The sequence below is a fragment of the Scyliorhinus canicula genome, chromosome 15 (assembly GCF_902713615.1).
Source record: "Scyliorhinus canicula chromosome 15, sScyCan1.1, whole genome shotgun sequence".
In the NCBI taxonomy this organism is placed as follows: Eukaryota; Metazoa; Chordata; class Chondrichthyes; order Carcharhiniformes; family Scyliorhinidae; genus Scyliorhinus; species Scyliorhinus canicula.
In genome coordinates this window covers 139,688,696-139,712,259 of record NC_052160.1, presented here as the reverse complement: position 1 = coordinate 139,712,259, position 23,564 = coordinate 139,688,696, and the positions used below count along the sequence as shown (strand labels likewise).

The window sequence follows — 23,564 nt, the reverse complement described above, 5'->3', positions numbered from 1 at the left end:
TTAACCTACCTTTTCACGCACTGGTAGACATTGCTATTTTGCAGTTCTGATACGACGGTTTTTAGCCCAATTTGCAGATACATTTTTGGTTGGGTCACCAGACATAGGCTTTAATTGTGCAACACTTAATGTGTTTTGTTATAATCTAATGTTCCCAATCGGTTACCACTTAAGTTGAAGATTGTCCTTAATTAAAGAGGTTGAGTTTTAGATCAAAAAATCATGACTGCATTGATATGTCCTTTCTGATTGATCGTATCTGAGTCCTCGTGACAATGGAATGGTTTGGTCAGAATGGCTATAAATGCTGCAGCTCAGACCTCACATCTTTAGGTTCTGAACACTCTCTGAACCAACCCAACTGGCAAGATGAAGTGGCTGATCATCACCCTCGCTTGCATTCAGCTCTCTCAATGTTTCACCAGGTAGGAAACCATCATAGGGCAAGAGAGGGAAAAAATAATTTGTCATCAGGCAATAGTAACAAGTTAATTAAATGTGTAACTTGCTTTATTTCTTTGCAGGGTGCCCTTGTTTAAGGGTAGATCTGCCCGTGAAATTCTTCGGGAGAAAGGCTTGCTGCAAGACTTCCTGACCGCTAATAAATACGATCCCATTTCAAAATTTCGGGGACCTTTTTTGACACAATCCCTGGTTACTGCAGAACCGATGATTAACTACATAGATGTATGTAAACTGTGAGCTTTCTAAACAAAAGAGAAAATTACCTCTTAATTTACGTTACGCTACAGTTGTAATTTAGCTTCTCTTTGGGGCTGGATTGGATTTGTTTATTGTCATGTGTACCGAGGTACAGTGAAAAGTATTTTTCTGCGAGCAGCTGAAACAGATCATTTAGCACATGAAAAAAATACATAATGAGGCAACATAATGTACACAATGTAAATACATAGACACCGGCACCGGGTGAAGCATACAGGAGTGTAGTATTAATCAGATCAGTCCGTAAGAGGGTCGTGTAGGAGTCTGGTGACAGCGGGAAGAAGCTGTTTTTGAATCTGTTTGTGTGTGTTCTCAGACTCTAGTCAGGTGTTATACTTTAGTCGCAGATAAGACTATGAGACATAGGAGCAGAATTAGGCCACTCTGCCCATCTAGTCTGCTCCGCTATTCAAATCATGGCTGATATTTTTCTCATCTCGATTCTCCTGCCTTCTCCTCATAACCCCTGATCCCCTTATTAATCAAGAACCTATCTATCTCTGTCTTCAAGACACTCAGTGTTTGGCCTCCACAGCCTTCTGCGGCAAAGAGTTCCACAGATTCACCACCCTCTGGCTGAAGAAATTCCTCCTCATCTCCGATGAACTGCAGTTGTAGACTATATGCGGTAGACTTATTATAATTTACACAGCAAGTGTCAATGGATGGGATTCAGCTCTTTTCGCTTAGGTTGTAGATGGGAGTCATTTAGATAAATATTGATAAATTGTGGAAAGCCGGAATTGACTTGTTAGCCAAGAATAAACCATGTTAAATTAAGCTGAGTTATTTGATGAGCCAACAGTGTGGGGTGATCAGGGTAATGAGCATGGTGCAGTTTGCGTGATCAGCAAATTTAAACCCCATGGAATAAAAAGGAAAGGCGCAGCATGGGCATAGCCCTGGCCGGCTGGGAAGTAAGATACTGCTGAATGGCTGTTCCCCAGACTGAAGGAAAGTATATGGAGGAGTCGGCTTTAGCTCCATGGCTTTCCCTAATCCAGATCAATGACCTAGACTTGAGGTGTGGCAGGGCACAATTTTAGTTGTATTAGAGGCAATTAAGAGGAGGTTCACTGCATTGATTACAGAGATGAGGGGTTTGTTTTATGAGAGATTGAGCGGTTTAGGCCGATACTCTCTCGAGTTCAGAAGAATGAGAGGAAATCTAATTGAAGTTTCCAAGATGATCCAAGGTTATTGACAAAGTAGACATAGAGCGGATGCTCCCTCTTGTGGAACAATCTCGAATAAGAGGTCATCGTTTTAGGATAAGGGATAGCAGATTTGAAAGAGAGATTAGGAGAAACTACTTATCTCAAAGGGTCCTGAATCTGTGGAATTCGCTCCCCCAGAGTGCAGTGGATGCCGGGAGTAAATTTAAGGAGGAGATAGACAGATTTTTAATTAGTAATGGGTTAGAGGGTTATGGAGAACAGGCAGGCAAGTGGAGTTGAGACTGAGAGGAGATCAGCCATGATCATATTGAATGGAGGAGCAGGCTCCGGGGGGGGGGGGGGGGGGGGGGGGGTGAATTGCAGACTCCTGCTCCTAGTTCTTGTAAGAACATTAGAGAAATACTGATAGACATCAAGGGGACATAGTAAGGTTGGTGTATCAGGTGAACAGGTAGCAGATCAAATTTATCGCAGAGAGGTGCAAAGTGATGCTATTTGGTCAAAAGGCCAAGGAGAGGCAATATAAAATAAAGAGTACAATTCCACAAGGGGTTCAGGAGCAGAGGGGTCCGGGTTTATATTTGCAAAGATTGTTGGAGGTGAGAGGGCAGGTTGAGAAACTGGTTAAAAGGGCATTTAGGACCCTGGACTTTATAAATAGAGGCGTAGAGCAGGCATTGTCGAACTCAGAGGCGCAACCCGCGGGTGGGTGGCGGGCGTGTGACGGGAGAGTCGCGGAGCCGTCAGTCGTGGCGCTCCCAATCGTGCAAATCCGCGCACAACGGCCGGAACAGCCGGCTTTTAATAATGCCGGCTGCGAGCGGCCTTCAAAATGGTCAGGAACAGATTTTTAAAATTTGGTCGCACTGCGCATGCGCACTGATGATCGGGCATGCATGCGCAGTGCGGCCACATTTTTTTTTACATGGTCGCAGCCTTTTTTGTTCAAGATCGGGGGGGGGACAAAGGGATCAAAGGGCCAAAGGGACCCAAAACCATTTCCTCCATTTTTGTCTGCAACGACGAACAAGGTAAGAGAAAATGGTGGGTCGCAAAGGTCAGCCGGCGTGGGTCGCGAAGTCAACCAGCGTGGGTGGCGAAGGTCGGCCAGCGTGGGTCACGAAGGTCGGCTGGCATGGGTTGCAAAGGTGGGCCGGGTTGGCTCCCGAAGGTTGGCTGGTTGGTAAAAATGGGTCCCTGGAAAAAAGTTTGAAAAACACTGGCGTAGAGGATAAGGCGTGGGAGGGATGACGGATCTTTACAAAAGATTGATTCAGCATCAACTGGAGTTTTGTGTGCAATTCTGAACACCACATTCTAGGAGGGAAGTGATGTTCTTTGAGAGAGTACGGAAAAGATTTATGAGAATGTCCCAGGGGTAAGGAACTTCAGTTACAGCGTTTGAAGAAGACAAAGTTAGGGGATTTGACAGAGGTTTTCATGAGGGGTCGGGACAACTGGTACCCCTTCCAATGAGGATGCAGGTAAACCTGACAGTGTTTGCCTGAATAGTATTTGGGAAGCATTGGCGAGCCATGTTAGTGTCAATTAATTCCTAAACCACCCAGAATTCAAGTGGGCTCAGGAATAATTGGTGCCAAATGGCTCCTTCATCAGCCTGATTGGCATTGCCCCATCAGTGGGCAGGGTACCTGCATCAGGCTGCCCCGAACTTAATCAAGGGCAGTTTTCCTGATGCCCAGAATCTGATATGGGAACCTTATAATAACGTAATAATAATCTTTATTATCACAATAAAGTGTGATTATCACCAATTATCACAATTGGTGGGCAGCACGGTAGCATGGTGGTTAGCATAAATGCTTCACAGCTCCAGGGTCCCAGGTTCGATTCCCGGCTGGGTCACTGTCTGTGCGGAGTCTGCACGTCCTCTCCGTGTGTGCGTGGGTTTCCTCCGGGTGCTCCGGTTTCCTCCCACAGTCCAAAGATGTGCGGGTTAGGTGGATTGGCCATGCTAAATTGCCCGTAGTGTCCTAATAAAGTAAGGTTAAGGGGAGGGTTATTGGGTTACGGGTATAGGGTGGTTACGTGGGTTTGAGTAGGGTGATCATGGCTCGGCACAACATCGAGGGCCGAAGGGCCTGTTCTGTGCTGTACTGTTCTATTCTATGTACAAGTAGGCTTACATTAACACTGCAATAAAGTTACTGTGAAAAGCCCCTAGTCGCCACATTCCGGCGCCTGTTCGGGTACACAGAGAGAGGATTCAGAATGTCCAATTCACCTCACACCACGTCTTTCGGGACTTGTGGGAGGAAACCGGAGCACCCGGAGGAAACCCACGCAGACACGGGGAGAACGTGCAGACTCCACAGACACAGTGACCCAAGCCGGGAATCGAACCTGGGACCCTGGAGCTGTGAAGCGACAGTGCTAACCACTGATTACATGCTGCCTCCTCTGCCTGATTGTCCCCACCTTCCCACTATCATACCTGCTTGATTGAAGGCTTGATTGAATTCTGACCATCATCGTTTTTGCAGTTTGACCAACTGCACACTTCTGTTTCTGTTCCATGTCGTTTGAGAAGGAGCGACAGGGAGATTTACGTTTTTCTGATGGGCGTAGCAGAATATGAACCGAATAACACATATTACACTGATGGTATATTTTCAGTTGATGTATTTTGGTCTCTTTGTTCTTACTGGCAGGTGTCATACTTCGGAATAATCACCATTGGGAGCCCACCACAGACCTTCACCGTCATCTTTGACACTGGTTCATCCAACCTTTGGGTCCCATCAGTTTACTGTTCCCAAAGACCATGCAGTAAGTAAATATTACCCTGCTGTTAAACATGCTTCTCCTCCTGATTCTTCTTATTATTAAGGGCAGCCATAAGTAGGATTGGAAGAGGGTAATATTTCTAGATCAGTCACAGCTGGATAATGTGCTCTGTGAAACCCTAAACTTCCACTTGCTTTTCCCTGGGTAGGGAGAGAAGTTTACAGAGCTTTGATTTTGGCTTGAAGCTGACATGCTTCACAATGCCCAGCCCCGCGGCCATAATAATAATAATAATCTTTATTATTGTCACAAGTAGGCTTACATTAACACTGCAATGAAGTTACTGTGAACAGCTACATTCCGGCGCCTGTTCGGGTACACAGAGGGATAATTCAGAATATCCAATTCACCTAACAAGCACGTCTTTCGGGACTTGTGGGAGGAAAGTGGAGCACCCGGTGGAAACCCACGCAGGCACGGGGAGAACGTGCGAACTCCGCACAGACAGTGACCCAAGCCGGGAATCGAACCCGGGACCCTGGCGCTGTGAGGCAACGGTGCTAACCACTGTGCTACCGTCCTGCGGGGCTGATTGATGAGGGTAGAGTGGGATGTCCGAGCTGTACTAGTGGACAGGAGGGGGTGGGTGTTTAGTCTATCGAGGGCTGCACTGCAATTGGCAATGGGCAGCCCCCAAAGATTGACTACCCCCCCTCCCCATTCCCCCAATTCCTTCCCACGCTTTAAACACCGTATGTAAAATACTGAGCTCACCGTGCTGCCCATGACAAACGTTTTACCATTATGGGCAGAATGTTATCACATTAAATATGCTGCCTTCATTATTTCAGTACAAATGAAAGCTGGAAAGAGCAACGATTCTCTGTGTTTTCTTGACATTCTTCTAATTTTTAACCTGGTCAGAAAGAGATCTGTCCAGGTGTATAATGTGACATACACAACCCTGTCTCTTGTGTAGGATGGTTCCAGGCAAAAATAATGGGGATTTCAGACTTTGATGGAACAAAGCAGATTAAAAAGCAGAAAGAAGGGTGTTGCTGATGCTTAATGATCATTAAACTTCATAAGTAGACTGAATAAAGTTACAATTCTACAGTGGAGGCACATTCCCCTTAAATGCTGTGACTAGTTGAAATTCTTCAGAGCTCGAATGCTTTGCCTGTCGAGCGTGCACTTTCAGCGGGCCACAAAACGTGCCCCCCGGCCACGGTCAGTACTTTGACGCATGCTGGGGAGGCCGGGAAGGGAGCGGACGCTCCTCATGATCTCCCTCAGGGGGACAGTCACTGAGGAGCTGCCTCAGGGAGCAGCTGATCTGTGGAAAATACATGTGATGGGAAAGCCATACAGGCAGGGTGTCCAGGAAACACATTCAAGCACAAACCTCAGTCCCCAGACACCTTTTATATTTTATTTCAGCCCGGACAGTTCCTCTGCCCCGTGAAGCTAAAATGTAAACGTCGCCTGGCCAATGGGCGCCTGAGTTGCCCACTTGACTGTCAGCAGACACACTTCCAACGTGTGCGTGCCCACTGAGAGAAACATTGCACCTGCACGTGATGATGTCAGAACGTGCACCTGACAACCTCTCATAGATCCATAAAAGATAGGGGCAGCAGGAGGCCTTTTGGCCCTTCGAGCCTGTTCTGCTATTCATCACAATCATGGCTGATCATCCAACTCAATAGCCTAATCCTGCTTTCTCCCCACAGCCTTTGATCCCATTCGCCCAAAGTGCTATATCCAGCCGCCTCTTGAATATATTTAAAAAAAAATAAATTTAGAGTACCCAATTCATTTTTCCAATTAAGGGGCAATTTAGCGTGTTCAATCCACCTACCCTGCACATCTTTGGGTTGTGGGGGCGAAACCCACGCAGACACGGGGAGAATGTGCAAACTCCACACGGACAGTGACCCAGAGCCGGGATCGAACCTGGGACCTCGGCGACGTGAGACTGAAGTAGTACCACTGCGCCACCGTGCTGCCCCCTCTTGAATATATTCAATGATTTAGCAGCAACTACTTCCTGTGGTAATGAACCACTTCCTGTGGGAATTATATCATATGCTTTTGGGTGAGGCCTACGGCTGCACGTGAAAATTCTGGCCCATATGTGTGAAAGTACATAAGCAGTTCAACATTGAACCCAACACACGCGCAAACACACCAAAACATTTTACAACCATGAAGATTCCTGGCCCTTATCACGTTCCCAGGTTCTTCCTCCAAGGAAAAGGGAATCATTAATACATGGATAAGGCGAAAGAAAATTGGGAAGAACGCTTGGGGTTGCAAAAAGAAGTTTCTTCTCCTCTATTAAGGCATTCGGCACATGTGTTTGATCCAGGATTAGGCCAAATGTTGGAACCTTTTCATCAGTTTAATAGAAGGACTGCTTCTTTGCAGTATCACATCGCAGATTCAACCCAAGCAGGTCCTCAACATTTGATTCATCCAGTGAATATGTGTCTATCCAGTATGGCACAGGCAGTGTAACTGGAATAATGGGAAACGACACTGTCACGGTAAGTAAATTCTACCCATCATTGAGTAGATCAACGTTCTTACCAGTAATGTTACTTTCGGTGTTTCTAGGTTCAAATCAAAGATACAAAGGCCTTAAGAGTCAAACATGATGGGTGTGCCGAGTCTGGTGGTGGGGAATCTAACCAGGCAGGAGAGTGCTGTCTGGGAACCACGTCACACCCCTCCCTCCGCCCTTGTTAAGTCCCATGGTGGGAGGGCCTGTCATTTGAGAGCGTCATCCCTCCCTCACAAGTAGTAACTTAGCAGCAGGTGTGGACCCGCGATGCGCAGAGCACAAAACGCGAACCCTGTCGGTGTTGCTTACAGGGTCTAGACTAGGGGTGTTGGCCACTTTGCTTCGAGGCACTCAATGCCTGGCAAAGGTGTGGGGAGGAGGAGATGGGGCGGGGGTGCAGTGGCATGTGGGTTGGGGTGTGGGAATGGGGTGGGAAGGGGCAGTTGTGTGCACTGAAACTAACACCCTACCCTTACTTCTAGTTTCCCTCCTCCCCACCCCATTCTCCCAACCCCCCCCCCCCCCCCCCTCCCGACTCCCCTCCTACCATTGTTAACCTGTGGCCTGGGGTCCGGCAATGATCCTGGGCCTTGATTGGGTGTCGTACCAGTAACAGTCACCGCCTCCCTAGATGCGCCACCAGTCAAAAGTGCTGCCTGCCTCTGATTGGCCAGCAGTTTTTGGTGGGTAGTATTTCTGGGGTCCAGGGACTGCTCTCCATTGTCCAGTTATGTGCCTGACTGGCATGTGGTAAAAGAGGCTTCTCCATATGGCGGACAAGACCTCTGTCGCCTCCGTTAAATACACCCAAGCCAATGCGTTAGAGGATGTGTTATGATGATGGGGCAGAGAATGTTTTGAACTGCAAGCTGACGTCTTAAAATTAAAATCATTGATTTGTCATTTTTATAGATTGAAGATCTTGTTATCTCCGGTCAAGAATTTGGTTTAAGTTTGACCGAATCTGGCAAGTTATTAGGTTTTGCTAAGTTTGATGGAATTCTGGGCTTGGGCTTTCCATCTCCTACAGCCTCAAGTGCCACACCTGTATTTGATAACCTGCAAGCTCAGAACCTGTTGGATGAGCCCCTCTTCTCTGTGTACATAACAAGGTAAAGCTCTTTTGCGTATTTCTCACTGCGCCTTATTGCCCTGAATGAACCATCTGTTTTTTTGCTTTCCTCCTCTAAAAAAGCCATTTTGCCTCAGTTGTCCACACTCTTGCCTCTGTGTCATAGGTTCAAGCCTAATGCAGATCTTAAGTGCACAGTGCAAGTCAATATTTCAGGGTGGCACCGGGGAAGCATCTTAGTGTTGAAGACACTCTGCAGCAATAAGGGCTTACCACGTTGTCAATGGTAGAGTCCTTCTGCTTAGACATTGGGCTGACACTCTGCCTATTTGCCTAGCGGGTGGTATCTTTCTACCCTGTCCCTCGGCTTATAGGTTGGGACTCCGCTGTACAAACTGTCTGTCACATTTATCTGTGCCGCAACATTATATACACACTTCAGATGCATTAGTTGAATCATGGACAGTTTTGCAGTGTTTCCTCAAAGTTAGAGGAAATTGATTTGAAGGAAAATGTAACTGGTCTGATTAGGAAGTTTTGCGGACGACACAAAGGTTGGTGGAATTACGGATAGCGATGAGGACTATCAGAGGATACAGCAGGATATAGATTGATTGGATTCTTGGGCGGAGAGATGGCAGATGGAGTTTAATCCGGACAAATGTGAGGTAATGCATTTTGGAAGGTCTAATACTGGTGGGAACTAGACAATCAATGGCAGAACCCTTAAGAGTATTGACAGCAGAGGCATCTAGGCATATAGGTCCACAGGTCACTGAAAGTGGCAACGCACATGGATAAGGTAGTCAAGAAGGCATACGACATGCTTACCTTCATTGGCCGGAGCATTGAGTATAAAAATTGGCAAGTCGGCTGCAGCTTTATAGAACCTTAGTTAGGTCACACTTGGACTATAGTGTTCAATTCTGGTCGCCACATTACCAGAAGGATGTGGAGGCTTTAGAGAGGGTGCAGAAGAGGTTTACCAGGATGTTGTCTGGTATGGAGGGCATTAGCTATGAGGAGCGGTTGGATAGACTCGGTTTGTTCTCACTGGAACAACAGAGGTTGAGGGGCGACCTGAGACAAGTCTACAAAATTATGAGGGGGATGGACAGAGTTGATAGTCAGAAATGTTTTCCCAGGGTGGAAGAGTCAATTGCTGAAAGACATAGGTTTGAGGTGCGAAGGGCAAAGTGTACAGGAGATGTGCAAAGGAAATTTATTTTTTTACACAGAGGGTAGTGGGTGCCTGGAACTCGCTGCCCGAGGAGGTGGTGGAAGCAGGGACGATAGGGGCATCTTGACAAATACATGAATAGGATGGGAATAGAGTGATATGGACCCTGGAAGTGTAGAAAGTGTTAGTTCAGACGGGCAGCATGGTCGCTGCAGGCTTGGAGGGCCGAAGGGCCTGTTCCTGTGCTGCACTTTTCTTTGTTCATTGTTCTTTGCCCATGATGAATATTTTTGCACAGAGTGACTGAACTCTAGCTAGCACAGGATAAAGATAGAGAGTGGTCCCCTTGTTTTGCTTTTACAATATTGTGGGATGGCCCTTGGTAGGTGATGCACGATCAATTGCACAAAGACTCAGATTGGGTACAACTGTGGCTTTATTGCAGTCAGATGCGTGGCCTCCTACTGCAGCTGGCAAAATGGCTGATCAATGGAGGACACACATATTTATACAGCTCCTAGTGGGTGGAGCCAGCCAGCAGGGGCTACCGGCGAACCTGTAGTACAGGTCCTACCTTACATCCCCTAATACAGGTGTACACAGTGGTTCACCACATTCACCCCCTGTTAAAAATGAGTCCGGCGGGGGTGGTGTGGACCTATATACAATGTTATGCACAGTGTCTTATAAAATGAGTGGGGAAGGCAAAAAATGTCCATTTTGACGGTCCAGTGCCCGTCAGAGGTTCAGTCGATCCGGTGCTTTGACAATTCGCTGGGAGCGACGTAACGGTGGCGGCGATGTCGGTGCTGGCGGTGCTGGTGTCACTGACGTTGGTGCTGGCAGTGTTGGTGCTGGCCAGTAGTCGGATGACCCCGGGAGCGTGCCGGAATATTCTTCGTCCTCTTGCGTGGGCAGGGGAAGGAGGGATGGAACTGGTGGGGTTAATGTTGGTAGCGCCGGTGAAAGGGAGGGTGGCGCCTGGGTGGGGAAGTGTGTTTGGTTGGAACCTGACAGTGCCAGGTCTCTGAGGGAGACAGTATCTTGGCGGCCGTCGGGGAACTCCACGTAGACATACAGGGGGTCGGCATGGAGCAAGTGTACCCTGTCCACCAAGGGGTCCGCCTTGTGGAGTCGGACGTGCCTACGGAGCAGGACCGGTCCTGGAGCTGTGAGCCGCTGGACCTCGGACCTGATGAAGCCCTTGCCCTGGGCGCTGTACTGTCCTGGTGGCAACGGGTTTGCAATCCGAAGTTAGATTGGCAAAGGGGGGGGGGGGGGGTCAACCTTGAGGGTCGCTAGGCTGCAAACAGTGAGTGGAGGTAGGGGCCCGCCATATCTGAGGGTGAGGCTCTGGAGATTGCACTGGAAATCCAGGCCCAGCAATAGTGCAGCAAGAGGTTGGGGAGGACGTAGAGACGGAAACCGCTGAATTCTACGCCCTGGACTGTGACAGTGACCGTACAGAATCCTCGGATCGGGACAGAGTGGGATCCGGAGGCCAGGGAGATCCATTGATTGGCGGGGTGAACCGCGAGGTTCACTATGTCCGGGTGTATGAAGCTTTCGGTGCTCCCGGACTCCAGCAGGCAAGAGGTCACGTGGCCGTTGATTTTCACCGTTGTCGAAGCGGTGACCATGTTGTGTGGATGAGACTGGTCCAGCATCATGGAAGTGAGCTGCGGGTGGTCGTCGGAGGTTTCGGAGGCCGAGCGTCGGCGTCCCAGATCGCGGGATGTAGTTGGCGTCTCCAGCCCCGTGGAGAAGACAAGATGGCGGTGTCCGGAGGTCCTGTGGGGAACAGAACGGCGTCGCCCATGGGGCGCACATTGCGGGGGTGGGACAAGATTGCGGCACCCATGGGACGCACGTTTGTGGCGCTGGACAACGCCCATGGGCCACATGTGGACTGAGGGGGAGGAGATGGCGGCGCCCACTAGCCACACGTGGCCCCGGGAGGAGAAGATGGCGGCGCCCACTGTGCGTTTGGAAGGGGGCAATAGCGGTGACTGCGCAGGCCTGGCACACTGCTGCGAAGTGGCCCTTTGTGCTACAGGACTTGCAAGTGGCGGCGTGGGCTGGCAGCGTTGGCATGGGTGCTTCTGTTGGCCGCAGATGTAGCAGCGGGGACCCCCGGGTTGCGCGGACTGGCGTGCGGCGCAGGTGTATTGGCTAGGCATGGCCCCAGCTGGGGGAGTTGTTTGCGGGGTCCAGGAGGGATAGGAGGGGTGGGCTGTGCGCCGAGGGAGGTAGGCCTGAATATTACGGAATGCGACCGTCATTGAGAGTGCTAAAGCTTTTGTCTCTGCTAGGTCGGGCGTGGCCCCTTCCAGCAGTCGTTGTCAGATGGAGTCCGACGCAATCCCCGTTACGAATGCATCGCGCATGAGGAGATTAGAATGTTCGGTGGCTGTGACGGCCTGGCAGTCACAGTCCCGGACGAGTGGGATTAGGGCCCGGCAGAAGTCTTCGATGGACTCACCAGGGAGTTGAGAGCGAGTGGCGAGTACGTGCCTGGCGAAGATCGTGTTCGCTTTCCGCGCGTAGTTTTCTTTTAGGAGTGCCATGGCTTCCGCGTAACCCGGGGCGTCCTGGATCAGTGGGAACACGCTTGAACTCAACCTTGAATACAAGACCTGTATCTTCTGAGCATCCGTCGGCGTGGGGGTCGCTGCATTGATGTAAGCCTCAAAACAAGCTAGCCAGTGATTAAAGTCCTTTCTGGCTTTAGGCCAGTGCAGATCCAGCGGCAGACGATCTAGTTTGATTCTGATATCCATGTTGTTGAAAATCTGACTGCAATAAATTGATGCACGATCAATTGCAGATGGACTCAGATTGGGTACAATTGTGGCTTTATTGCAGTCAGATGCGTGGCCTCCTGCTGCAGCTGGCGAAATGGCAGATCAATGGAGGACACGCATATTTATGAAATGAAATGAAAATTGCTTATTGTCATGAGTAGGCTTCAAATGAAGTTACTGTGAAAAGCCCCTAGTCGCCACATTACGGCGGCTGTTCGGGGAGGCTGTTATGGGAATCGAACCGTGCTGCTGACCTGCTTGGTCTGCTTTCAAAGCCAGCGATTTAGCCCAGTGTGCTAAACAGCCCCCTCCCACCTCCTAGTGGGTGGAGCCAGCCGGCAGGGGCTACCGGAGAACCTGTAGTACAAGGTCCTACCTTACATCCCCTAATACAGGTGTACACAGTGGTTTCCCACAGTAGGCTGGTTAATTATAGCAGTCCGACAACTCCTATCTCTAACTGAAGCTGCCAGTCACTGTCAGCTGCTCTGAATCGGTCACAAGGTGTCTCTCTCAGGATGTTTCTGATTGATTCTGTCTCTCGGCAGCTTCCTCTGCCCTTCGATACGTTTGGCAGGCCGTCATCGATGGCAGTCGTATCAAACTGGCAAATTATGTTCCAAATAAAGAAAGTGGCCATCCCAATTAATGATCCAAAAGTTTCTTCCACCCGTGCCGTTAGCTCTTTTTCTGGCCAGGGTGGAGTTTACATTCTTACAGTAAGTTGTTGAACAACTTTGTTATCTCCAAAATGAGAGCACAGTGAGCCATAATTAAATTGATTGTCTTCCGCCCTCTCAAAAGATAAACACATTCTGATCGACAAATCTGTCTGCTAGATTGCAGCCGTATCGATCTTTAGTTTACTTTTTAAATTAATTCAAGGTTTTTAAATTTATCTTTGAAACAAGTACATAACTGCCCACCATAACAATAAGTTGAGAAACTCTTGGGTTACTATGTAAAGCACGATATTAATGCAAGTGTTTTCCTTCAATAATCTTTGTTTTCGAATTTTGAGTGCGTGATCAAATGTCCTCGTCGTGCCCGACTCGTTGCGAGGCCTCTCGGGAGATATTTGATGCTCAGGATGCCTGGTAAGGGTGGGAACAGAGTTACGTATTTTAGTGAGCTATTAAAACTGTCGGCTCCGATTCTCCCGAGGCCCAGGAACGAGCACTCCGCGTCTGGGAGACCCCACCATGGCGCCGTCTAACACTGGTCCACACAAACATGGACCAAGCGTAATGGCACCTGGGGTGGGGTCACCCAGGCCATCGAAGGTCCCCAGGTGGTTGGGCTCTGGGGAGGGTAGTACCCTGGTGCGCCCGCTGAACCCTGGGCATCTTGGGACTGCCAGTCCAGCACATCAGCAGTGCCACCCAGTCTGCATGGCAATGCCACCCAGCGCCCTGGCAGTGCCACCCAGGCACCCTGGCAGTGTCACACAGGCACCCTTGTAGTGTCACACAGGCACCATGGCAGTACCAGTGTGCCTGGGTTGCGCTGCCAGGCTGGATGGGGCACTGCCAGGTTCCCATGATGGCAGTGCCAAGGCACCAGTGCGCCGTGCCAGGGATTGGGCCTGGGAGCCCACCTGCCCTTAAGGGGTGGGGTGAGGGGCAGCTCTACGAAGTAAGTTGGGGTGTTTGGAGGAAGGTCCGGAGGCCGCGGTGGGGAGTTCGAGGGGGGGGGGGGGGGTCAAAAGATCAGGGTGGTATTTAAAAATGGCGCCCCAATATCTTTTGGCACTGACACAGCTCAGCACAGGTCGGCAGTGCGGGAATTGAGGCAATTGCAGATCGGTGGGGCATTCCTCACCGAGACCGGGGTTGTTCTCGGGGCAGCAGGTCCCAATAAACACCCCGCTACACCTGCCCAAATTGGCATTCTGTGTTTTGGGTGTTAAATCGCACTCATAATATCTTCTTTGGCCCTATCTGCCCAATTTGGGATTGAAATTAGAATCCATCTGAGCCCGCCTTAAATTCTGGAAAATCTATTTATAATCCATTATTGATAAATTTGAACGGGTAACGTCTTATTTGATGGGAGGAGTTAGCAGGAGTACATGTGGCAATATTGCAATCGATGACTTTTAGTGGCGGATTTTGAAAGAAAGATGATTGAGATAGGCAGCCACATCACCAACTGCTGAACTTCTATTGTGACAAATGTTAATGAGATTATTTCCTTTCCTCTGAGCTTTTTAATAAAAAAGTTCTCTTTTGTATTACAGGCTTGGTGGGCAATATGGAAGCGAAATTATTTTTGGAGGAATTGATTCAAATTACTACACAGGTCCAATTAACTGGGTCCCTGTAGCTCAAAGTGGCTTCTGGCAAATCCTCATTGACAAGTTAGTGATTAACCACCTACAATGCAGCCTCCGCTTCTATTGAGACAGCGTGCTAAAACTGCAGGCTTTTATAGTTACTGCAGATACCTAAATTTGCATTATTTCAGTTTTATAATCAATGTTTTATTCCAATTCTAGGAATATTAGCAGATATATTTTACTTGACGCTTGTATCAATAGTAACCACCTGACAATTCCCTTGGTTGTGGCAACTCTGTTTAACTCCTGTTCACACAATAAGACAAAGGACCTGGGCTCAAACATAATGGGTGGGATTCTCCATCGGCCAATGCCGAAATCGGGAAAGGCCATTGGGCGGAAAATGGCTTCTGACGCCAAAAACACGGCAGGTGCCGATTTGACGCCAAATCGCAATTTTCTATCATCTCGACAACGGCGTCAATGTGGTCCGGAATGCACGTACAGTAAAAAGCCGTTTGCATATCATTAGTGGGCCCGGCCCGGTATTCTCCGGGGCCTCCCGATTCTCCATCTCCGATGGGCCGAGTTCCCGTGGGCGCGGTTCACTTCTGCTCTAAAAAAAACCATGACACCGGCGTCATAACTGCTGAGGGTGAGAGAAGGGGGAACGGAAGCCCCCCCCCCCTCCCTCCCTCCCTTGCCTCGTTAAAGGTCCTAACAAGCAGGGGGCCCAGCAGGTCTGCGTACATTTTATAATATTCGACCGGAAACCCATCCGGCCCCGGCGCCTTCCCCGACTGCATGCTGCCTATCCCAGTGACCAGCTCCTCCAGCTCAATCGGCGCCCCCCAGCCCCTCCACCTGCCCCTCCTCCACCTTCGGAGATCTCAGCTTGTCCAAAAAGCGCCCCATTCCCTCCCCCTCCACCGGGGGTTCAGACCGGTACAATTCCCCATAAAAGTCCCAGAAGACCACATTAATGTCCACCCCCCCCTTCGCACCATATTTCCTCCCCTATCTGTCACTCCACCAATCTCCCTGGCCACGTCCCGCTTACGGAGCTGATGCGCCAGCATCCTACTCGCCTTCTCCCCATATTCGTACACCGCTCCCTGTGCCTTCCTCCACTGAGCTTTTGCCTTTCTGGTGGTCAGCAAGTCGAACTTGGCCTGAAGATTACGCCGCTTACCCAGCAATCCCTCCTCCGGAGCCTCCGCGTATCTCCTGTCCACCCTCACCATCTCCCCCACCAACCTCTCCCTCTCTCTTTGCCCTCCCCTCTCCCTATAGGCTTGATGGAAATCAACTCTCCTCTAATCACCGCCTCAATGCCTCCCAAACCGTCCCCACTCGGACCTCCCCATTATCATTAGTCTCTAAGTACCTCTTGATACACCCCCGAACCCGCCCATCCACCTCCTCATCCCCCAGCAGCCCCACCTCCAGGCGCCAGAGCGGGCGCTGGTCCCTCTCCTCCCCCAGCTCAAGGTCCACCCAGTAAGGGGCATGATCCGAAATAACTATGGCCGAATACTCTGCATCCTCCACCCTCGAAATCAGCCCCCTGCTCAGAATTAAAAAATCGATCCGGGAATACACTTTATGCACGTGGGAGAAAAATGAATATTCCCTGGCCCTCAGCCTCGCGAACCTCCAAGGATCCACCCCTCCCGTATGGTCTATAAGCCCCCTCAATACCTTAGCCGCCGCGGGCCTCCTGCCTGTCCTGGACATGGATCGATCCAATGGGGGATTGAGGCACTCTCAATTACGACGCGAGAGCGAGGTCAGTAATCAAAGGCTTTAATATACAGAGAACAGGACAGCATTCGAGAGAAGTGTGCTCGCAACATGGAGCCTTATCCTATATACTGTTTCCTGGGGGCGTAGCCAGAGGCAGAGTCCCCCAGGGTTCCAAGCCTTTTAAAGGGGCAAGGTATTAAAGGTCAGGTACTGTTTACGGCAGTTATTAATACCGTTCATCACAGGGATCCAGCACTGTATTAAACTCCCCCCCCCCCCCCCCCCCCCCAAATATCTGGCCCGGATCTCCAGATCCGGAATGCGGCCCAACATGCGCCGCATAAAACCCGCATCGTCCCAGTTCGGGGCATAGACATTTACCAGCACCACCTGCTCCCCCTGCAGCTTGCCGGTCACCATCACATACCTCCCGCCACTGTCAGCCACCACCTTTGACGCCTCAAACGCACATTCTTCCCCACCAGGATCGCCGCCCCCCAGCTCTTTGCATCCAGCCCTGAATGAAACACCTGGCCCACCCATCCCTTCCTCAGTCTAACCTGGTCCGCCACCTTCAGGTGCATCTCCTGGAGCAGAGCCACGTCCGCCTTCAGCCCCTTCAGGTGCGTCTCCTGGAGCATAGCCACGTCCGCTGTTAGCCCCTTCAGGTGCGTCTCCTGGAGCAGAGCCACGTCCGCTGTCAGCCCCTTCAGGTGCGTAAACACCAGGGCCCTCTTGACCGGCCCATTCAGCCCCCTCACATTCCAAGTTATCAGCCGGATCAGAGGGCTCCCTGCCCCCTCCCCTGCCGACTAGCCATAACCCATCCCCTGCCCGCCCCAGGCCACCCCCCCTTCGTTCGACCCATTCCCCACGGCGGCAAAACCCCACCCCGGCCCCCCCTGCATACTCCAGCTCCTTCCTGGCCATTTCAGCAGCAACCCGGTACCCCCCCCCCATTCTCTCTTTCCCCCCTCCCCAGGCTAGGACCCCCCAGCCGCGTTACTCCCTCCATAGCTCTCCCGTGAGCCAGCTAACTTCTGCTGACCCCGGCGACTCCCGCCACACCTCCGACCCCTCCCAACGTGGGGCTACTTCTCCTCCCCCATGCCCATCAGCAGACCCTCCTCTTCCCCCTCCCGCTCTCGGAGGGGAACAAAAGCCCGCGCTTCTCAGCTCCGACCCCGCCCCCATCCACCCTCAGCGCGGGAAACCAAAGAAAAGCCCGCGCTTCTCCCCCTGCCTGACCCCGCCTCCTCTAGCGTAGCTCCCCTTTGTCGGCCCCCACCACCAGCTCCTCACACTCCGTCTACCCCCCGACTCGAGCCCATCCACCAAACCCACCCAAAAAGACAGCGCCCCACACGCCCTAGAAACAACACACAACCAGCATAAAACAGAGAACCCCCCCCACCAAAAATGAACACAGTTACATACAAACCCCCGACCCTCAGTTAGAGTCAAACTTCTCGGCCTGCACAAAGGCCCATACCTCCTCCGGGGACTCAAAATAAAAGTGACGGTCCATGTAGGTGACCCACAAACGTGCTGGCTGTAACATGCAAAACTTCACACTCTTTCTGTGGAGCACCGCCTTCGTCCGGTTGTACCCGGCCCTCCGTTTAGCCACGTCCGCACTCCAGTCCTGGTAGATCCGCACCACCGTGTTCTCCCACTTGCTGCTCCGCTCCTTCTTGGCCCACGTAAGCACGCACTCTCGGTCAACGAACCGGTGGAACCGCACCAGCATTGCCCGTGGCGCCTCATTCGGCTTGTGCCTCCTGGCCAGTATTCTGTGAGCCCCCTCCAGCTCCAGGGGCCCCTGGAAGGACCCAGCTCCCATCAGCGAGTTCAGCAAGACGACCACATAGGCCCCCAGGTCTGACCCCTCCAGCCCCTCTGTGAGGCCCAGGATCCACAAGTTTTTCCGCCTCGACCGGTTCTCCATCTCCTCGAACCGCTCCTGCCACTTCTTATGGAGCGCCTCGTGCATCTCCACCTTTACTGCAAGGGCCGAGGCCTCATCCTCTCTTTCGGAGGCTTGTTGTCGGAGCTCCCGGATCTCCACCCCCTGGGCTGTCTGAGTCTCCAGCAGCTTACCGGTGGTAGCCTTCAGCGATTCTAGCAGCTCCACTTTAAGCTCCCGAAAGCAGCGCTGGAGAGTCTCCTGCTGCTCCTACGCCCACCGCCTCCATTCCTCGAGGCCTCCGCCCCCCGCCATCTTGTTTTTCTTCCCCCGCTTTTTCCTAGGCGCTGCCACCGCTATTTTGCTGGCCTCACTCCTGGTCCAGACCATAGAACACTGGGAATCTGCTGCTGACACCTTCCCACATCAGGAACCGTCGATCAAGTACCGCTGGGGGCCCTAAAAAGAGCCCAAAAGTCCGTTCCTGGCGGAAGCTGCCGAACGGGCGGCTTAGCTCCGCATAGCCGCAACCGGAAGTCAGGTGGCAGATTTTCTGTTGTGAATGTCCACAAATGCCGTGTTGGCGTCAATACTTCGGGCGGGATTCTCCGCTCCCTGACGCCGATTTCCTAATCGATGATTGGGCGGAGAATCCCTTTTTATGATGGAATCGGGGCCGGGTGCCTGTGATCGGCTGCTCCGCCCCCTCAAAAGTGACATCCTTGAAGAGCGCGCCGCGCACCGTTGGGGCGGCCTTGGGATGTCACCTGAAGACCCTCCCCCGATGCTCCGCCTCCGATGGGCCGAGTTCCCAACTGTGCGGGGGATGTGTGGTCTCAGTGGTCAGGAACCTGGCCTGGCACTGCCACAGGCGGGCGGGAGCCATGCTGCTGACCGGGGAGGGGGCTTCAACAAGAGCTGGGCGGACTTGGGGAATTGGCCCAGGGTGGCGAGGGGCTGTCCAGGGGCGTACTATCTGGTCTGCGCACGGCTGGTGCTGTGTTGTACGGCGCAACCTTTGCAGGTCATCACCGTGCACATGCACGGCCACGGACTCAGCAATACCTCGGCCGTTTTTGTCGTGGAGGCTGGGAGTTTTACGTGGCACAGCTGCTGGACCCTCACCGGTCGGAGGATCGGTGCTGGGGCGGCGCCAATTTTTCCCACGTTAAACAGTACGGATCCTCCGGACAGAGCCCGAGAATCGGAGTCGGTCCAGCGGGTGTCCTGCATGGGTGTTGGGGGGGGGAAGGGGCGAGGACCCTCCCATACCACGATCGGCTGGGGAAGGTCAGGGATCGCTTTGGCAGCCTTGCAGATTGGGACGGCGTTTAAAAACTGGGCACAATGGGCTATGTGAGGCCTCGGTCGTGCGTTTCCTGTTCAGGCCCCTTACACAACCCTAGGTGCGTTGAATACCCATGCGTTTCTTGGCTCTGCGGGCGCCGGGAAACACACGACTGAACGCGCTCACGAGGAGACTTTGTTCCCTTTTGGGCGAATGGCGCCCATCATGCATGTCTCAACTCGTGAGCAAAAGCAACTTTGTATTCTTTGTTCAACCGGCCTACACGTGAGGCAGTTTCGGTACTTTGACTAACTCTTGATGTATTTTTCCCCCTCAGAGTCACCATCGATGGTCAGGTTGTGGCCTGCATTGGAGGGTGTCCTGCCATTGTTGATACTGGCACTTCTCTTCTCGTTGGTCAGAGCAAACCCATTAGCACCATTCATAATCACATTGGAGCAATTCCAACTTTCGAAGGCCAGGTAGAGACGGCATGTTACAAGATGGGATGTGCTGGAGGAACGTCTTAAACGTGTATCATTTATATACTCACAATGAAGCACGCAGCAATACATCGAGCTTTCTAAAAAGTGAAAATAGATACATCACTGTCAGTGTATAAGTTGATCTTTGAAGTCTTAAAATCCCTCCAGAAATGCGGGTTAAATTAAACACTGAGTATAATAGTGAATCAATTATGTAATGGTGGGTGGTCGCCACTTTGAAAGGCTAAAGGCACCTGATGCAAAGAGTCGGCGTATCTTAAAATCCCTCGCATCTTTGCAACATAGCTTGTATCATCTGCTTGGTCCCTTGTGCCCACTTATAATTGGGGCGGCATGTGGCACAGTGGTTAGCACTGGGACTACGGTGCTGAGGACCTGGGTTCGAATCCCAGCCTGGGGTCACTGTCTGTGTGAGGTTTGATATGGCGGTGCCAGCGTTGGACTGGGGTGAGCACAGTAAGAAGCTTTACAACACCAGGTTAAAGTCCAACAGGTTTGTTTCAAACACGAGCTTTCGGAGCACTGCTCCTTCCTCAGGTGAATGCTGCGCTCCGAAAGCTCGTGTTAGACTTTGGCGCTTACTCAAATCTCCCATTTGCTGCAGCAGTCCGGAGGCTCCGACTGCCGTGAACAGGCAGAGAATCCTGCCCACCGACACTGACATGATGACTGAAGACTGTCTCTATTTCTCCGCAGTACCGCATAAGCTGCAACAATCTGCACAGCATGCCCGACGTGGTCTTCACAATCAATGGAATTGACCTCTCTCTTTCTGCACAAGCCTACACATTGCAGGTATGTTACTGGACAGCCGCAGGGAGCCAGGTACAATTAAAGTTCCCCCCAAAAAATAATGGATTTTTTTTTTAGGGACTAACCAACTGTGGGGCTGACTAAAGGAGATGAACCCCAGTATTAATTACTCTCCTTTTCCTGACAGCACAGTGACATGGGCGATCGGTACTGCTCCAGTGGATTTGCTGTCAGTGGTGAAAGTCTTTGGATTATCGGAGACGTGTTGATTAAAGAATATTACACCATTTTCGACAGAGGCAGCAATCGTGTAGGCTTCGCCCGGGCTCTTTAATATCTCTCTTCACGTTTCCGACTAAGAGCACACCCTGATTCACATTTTCTGGTTGATATGATGGTTCCTCAGTTGTTGTGTGGAAGCACAGCGTAGTATACCTTTGTTTTCATTTGTTTGTGGGGTATGGGTGTATAGCAAGCCAAGCGCAGACGGTAAGGATCAGCCACATTGCCATGGGTCTGGAGCCGCAGGTGAGCCAGACCAGGAAAGGGTGGCAGATTTCCTTATCTAAATGGGGCGGAGGGGGGATTAGTGATCCAGATGGGTTTTTCCAACAATGGTTCATAGGTTTCCATGGGCACCTTTGCCTAGATTAATTTTCATTTCCAGATTGTTTCTGAATTTAAACTCCACCAGCTGGGGTGGGATTTGGTCCCAGGTCCCGAAAGCATTAACCCGTGCCCCTAGATTGCTAGCCCAGTGATATGATCACCACACCACCCATGAATACACCAAGACATCAACTCCTGAATGACTATAAACAAAGGTTGGCCACTCGGCTGTGGTTTGTGCACAGCACTGGTTGCAATAAGTTACAGTTTTAAAAAAACCAATGAAAATGAAAATTTGCCTTGCCAGGGTGGACTTTTAAAAGTTAAGAACACTGGTTCTGGATTGGCAATGAGACTGTTGATATGGTCTAATTATAATACCTCTCTGATTATGAAGCACCTTTACTCAGCTTTTTCCCGATTCTGACTTTCAGCTGTGATATATTCTTGGTGCAATGATTCACTCCAGCGACACACGCACATTTCTGCGCAAACCTGATTTGATGTAAATGTGATCACGACACGTTTACATTTGATGTTGAAAATGAAATGAAATGAAATGAAAATCGCTTATTGTCACGAGTAGGCTTCAATGAAGTTACTGTGAAAAGCCCCTAGTCGCCACATTCCGGCGCCTGTCCGGGGAGGCTGGTACGGGAATCGAACCGTGCTGCTGGCCTGCTTGGTCTGCTTTATAAGCCAGCGATTTAGCCTTGTGAGCTAAACCAGCCCCATGTTTTCGATAGTTTGGAATGTCTTTCTTGTAATGTTTCCTGAAACTGTTCAATAAAATAGAATCTTGAAACGTAATCTCAGTTTCTTGTGTCTTTCATAATAACAATCTTTATTGCTACAAGTAGGCTCACATGAACACTGCAATGAAGTTACTGTGAAAAGCCCCTAGTCGCCAAACTCCGGCGCATGTTCGGATACACAGAGGGAGAATTCAGAACGTCCAATTCACCTAACAATTCATAGTCTGTGTACAGAGGGAACCACATTCATTTCACATTTGCATTGATGGGGACTCTGGTGGACTCGCCCCCAACAATTGTAAAACGCAGACAAAGCTTTTGCAGATCACGCGAGAACAAATTGCAGAATAGCGTTCTCTGAAATTTGGAGCAGGGCTGATGCCGTTGAGTGTGGGCTATAATTGGGGAATCTAAATAATTCCAATCGAAGCTCCCGTTGATTCATTGCTAGAATAGATTGTATTTCAGTGGACCCAACCTGAATCTTCAAATGGTCTCAGGGATAATATGGTATTAAACGTTTGATAAGGGGCGGAGTTTTTCAGTCCCTCCAGTGGCCGTACTGTGGCACACTGGGGCACACAATTTGGCGGCATGGCGGAGATAGATGTTGGAACTCTACCACCACCCCCACCACCATCCCGCATACTCTCATGGCGGGTCAATGGTACGTTGACATTCCAGCTGATTCTTGGCGGGAGCCACATTTCCATATCATAAACACTCATCAAAAAGGCAGCTTGGCGGAAACATGTTCTCCCTCCAGATCTAATTGCCTGGTAAGTGGCTAACTAAACTGCCCTGACTCACATCAACACACAAGTAGTGTGCACCCAGTGACCTTCACTCCACTCGTGTTACGGTCCTAGTTGACGCTATAACTGAGCGAAAAGGTCCCAGGATGGAACGCTGGCTCTAAAGACCAAGGGATTCGCCGTCAGCCGGCACCAAAATCAGGAAACACGATCGAGCGGGGAATCGTGGGCACAGTTCTCCGACCCCCCGCTGGGTCGGAGTCCAACTCAGGACCCTTCACTGCCGAGGTCCCGCCGGGTCAGAGGATGTTAGTACAGCGCCGGCGGCACTCAGATTTTTTGTGACGGCTGCTCGGCCCATCCGGCAGGAGAATCGTCGCGCCAGCCCAGGCCGGCCCAGGCCGAGAGTCAGCGCATACCCTGACCAGCGCCGTACCAACCACGCCGCGCCAATGGAGAATCAGCACCATTGGCCGGGGGGGGGGGGAGGGGTCTGACCCCGCGGGGGTGGGGGGGGGGAGCCTCTGTAGTGGCCTGGCCCCCGATGAGGGCCCACCGATCAGCGGGCCGGCCTCTCTGCCCCATGCCCTCCTTTCCTCTGCGCCGGCTCCCGTAGCCCTGCGCCATTTGTCATCGGGGCCGGCGCAGGGAAGAAGGCCACTGCGCATGCGCTAGTTGGCGCCAGCCCAACTGCGCA

At 51.1% G+C, this 23,564-nt stretch overlaps 1 protein-coding gene across 1 annotated transcript; it reads left to right on the top strand.

Moving 5' to 3' along the window:
* The first annotated feature begins 351 nt into the window (after window positions 1-351).
* LOC119978026 (pepsin A-like) lies at window positions 352-21,921 on the top strand. Its single transcript, XM_038819352.1, has 9 exons — window positions 352-425; window positions 525-687; window positions 4,574-4,691; window positions 7,080-7,198; window positions 8,128-8,327; window positions 14,511-14,630; window positions 19,827-19,971; window positions 20,692-20,790; window positions 20,936-21,921. Exons 1-9 carry the CDS (start codon window positions 370-372, stop codon window positions 21,080-21,082), a joined length of 1,167 nt encoding a protein of 388 aa, XP_038675280.1. The 5' UTR covers window positions 352-369; the 3' UTR covers window positions 21,083-21,921.
* Window positions 21,922-23,564: the final 1,643 nt, after the last annotated feature.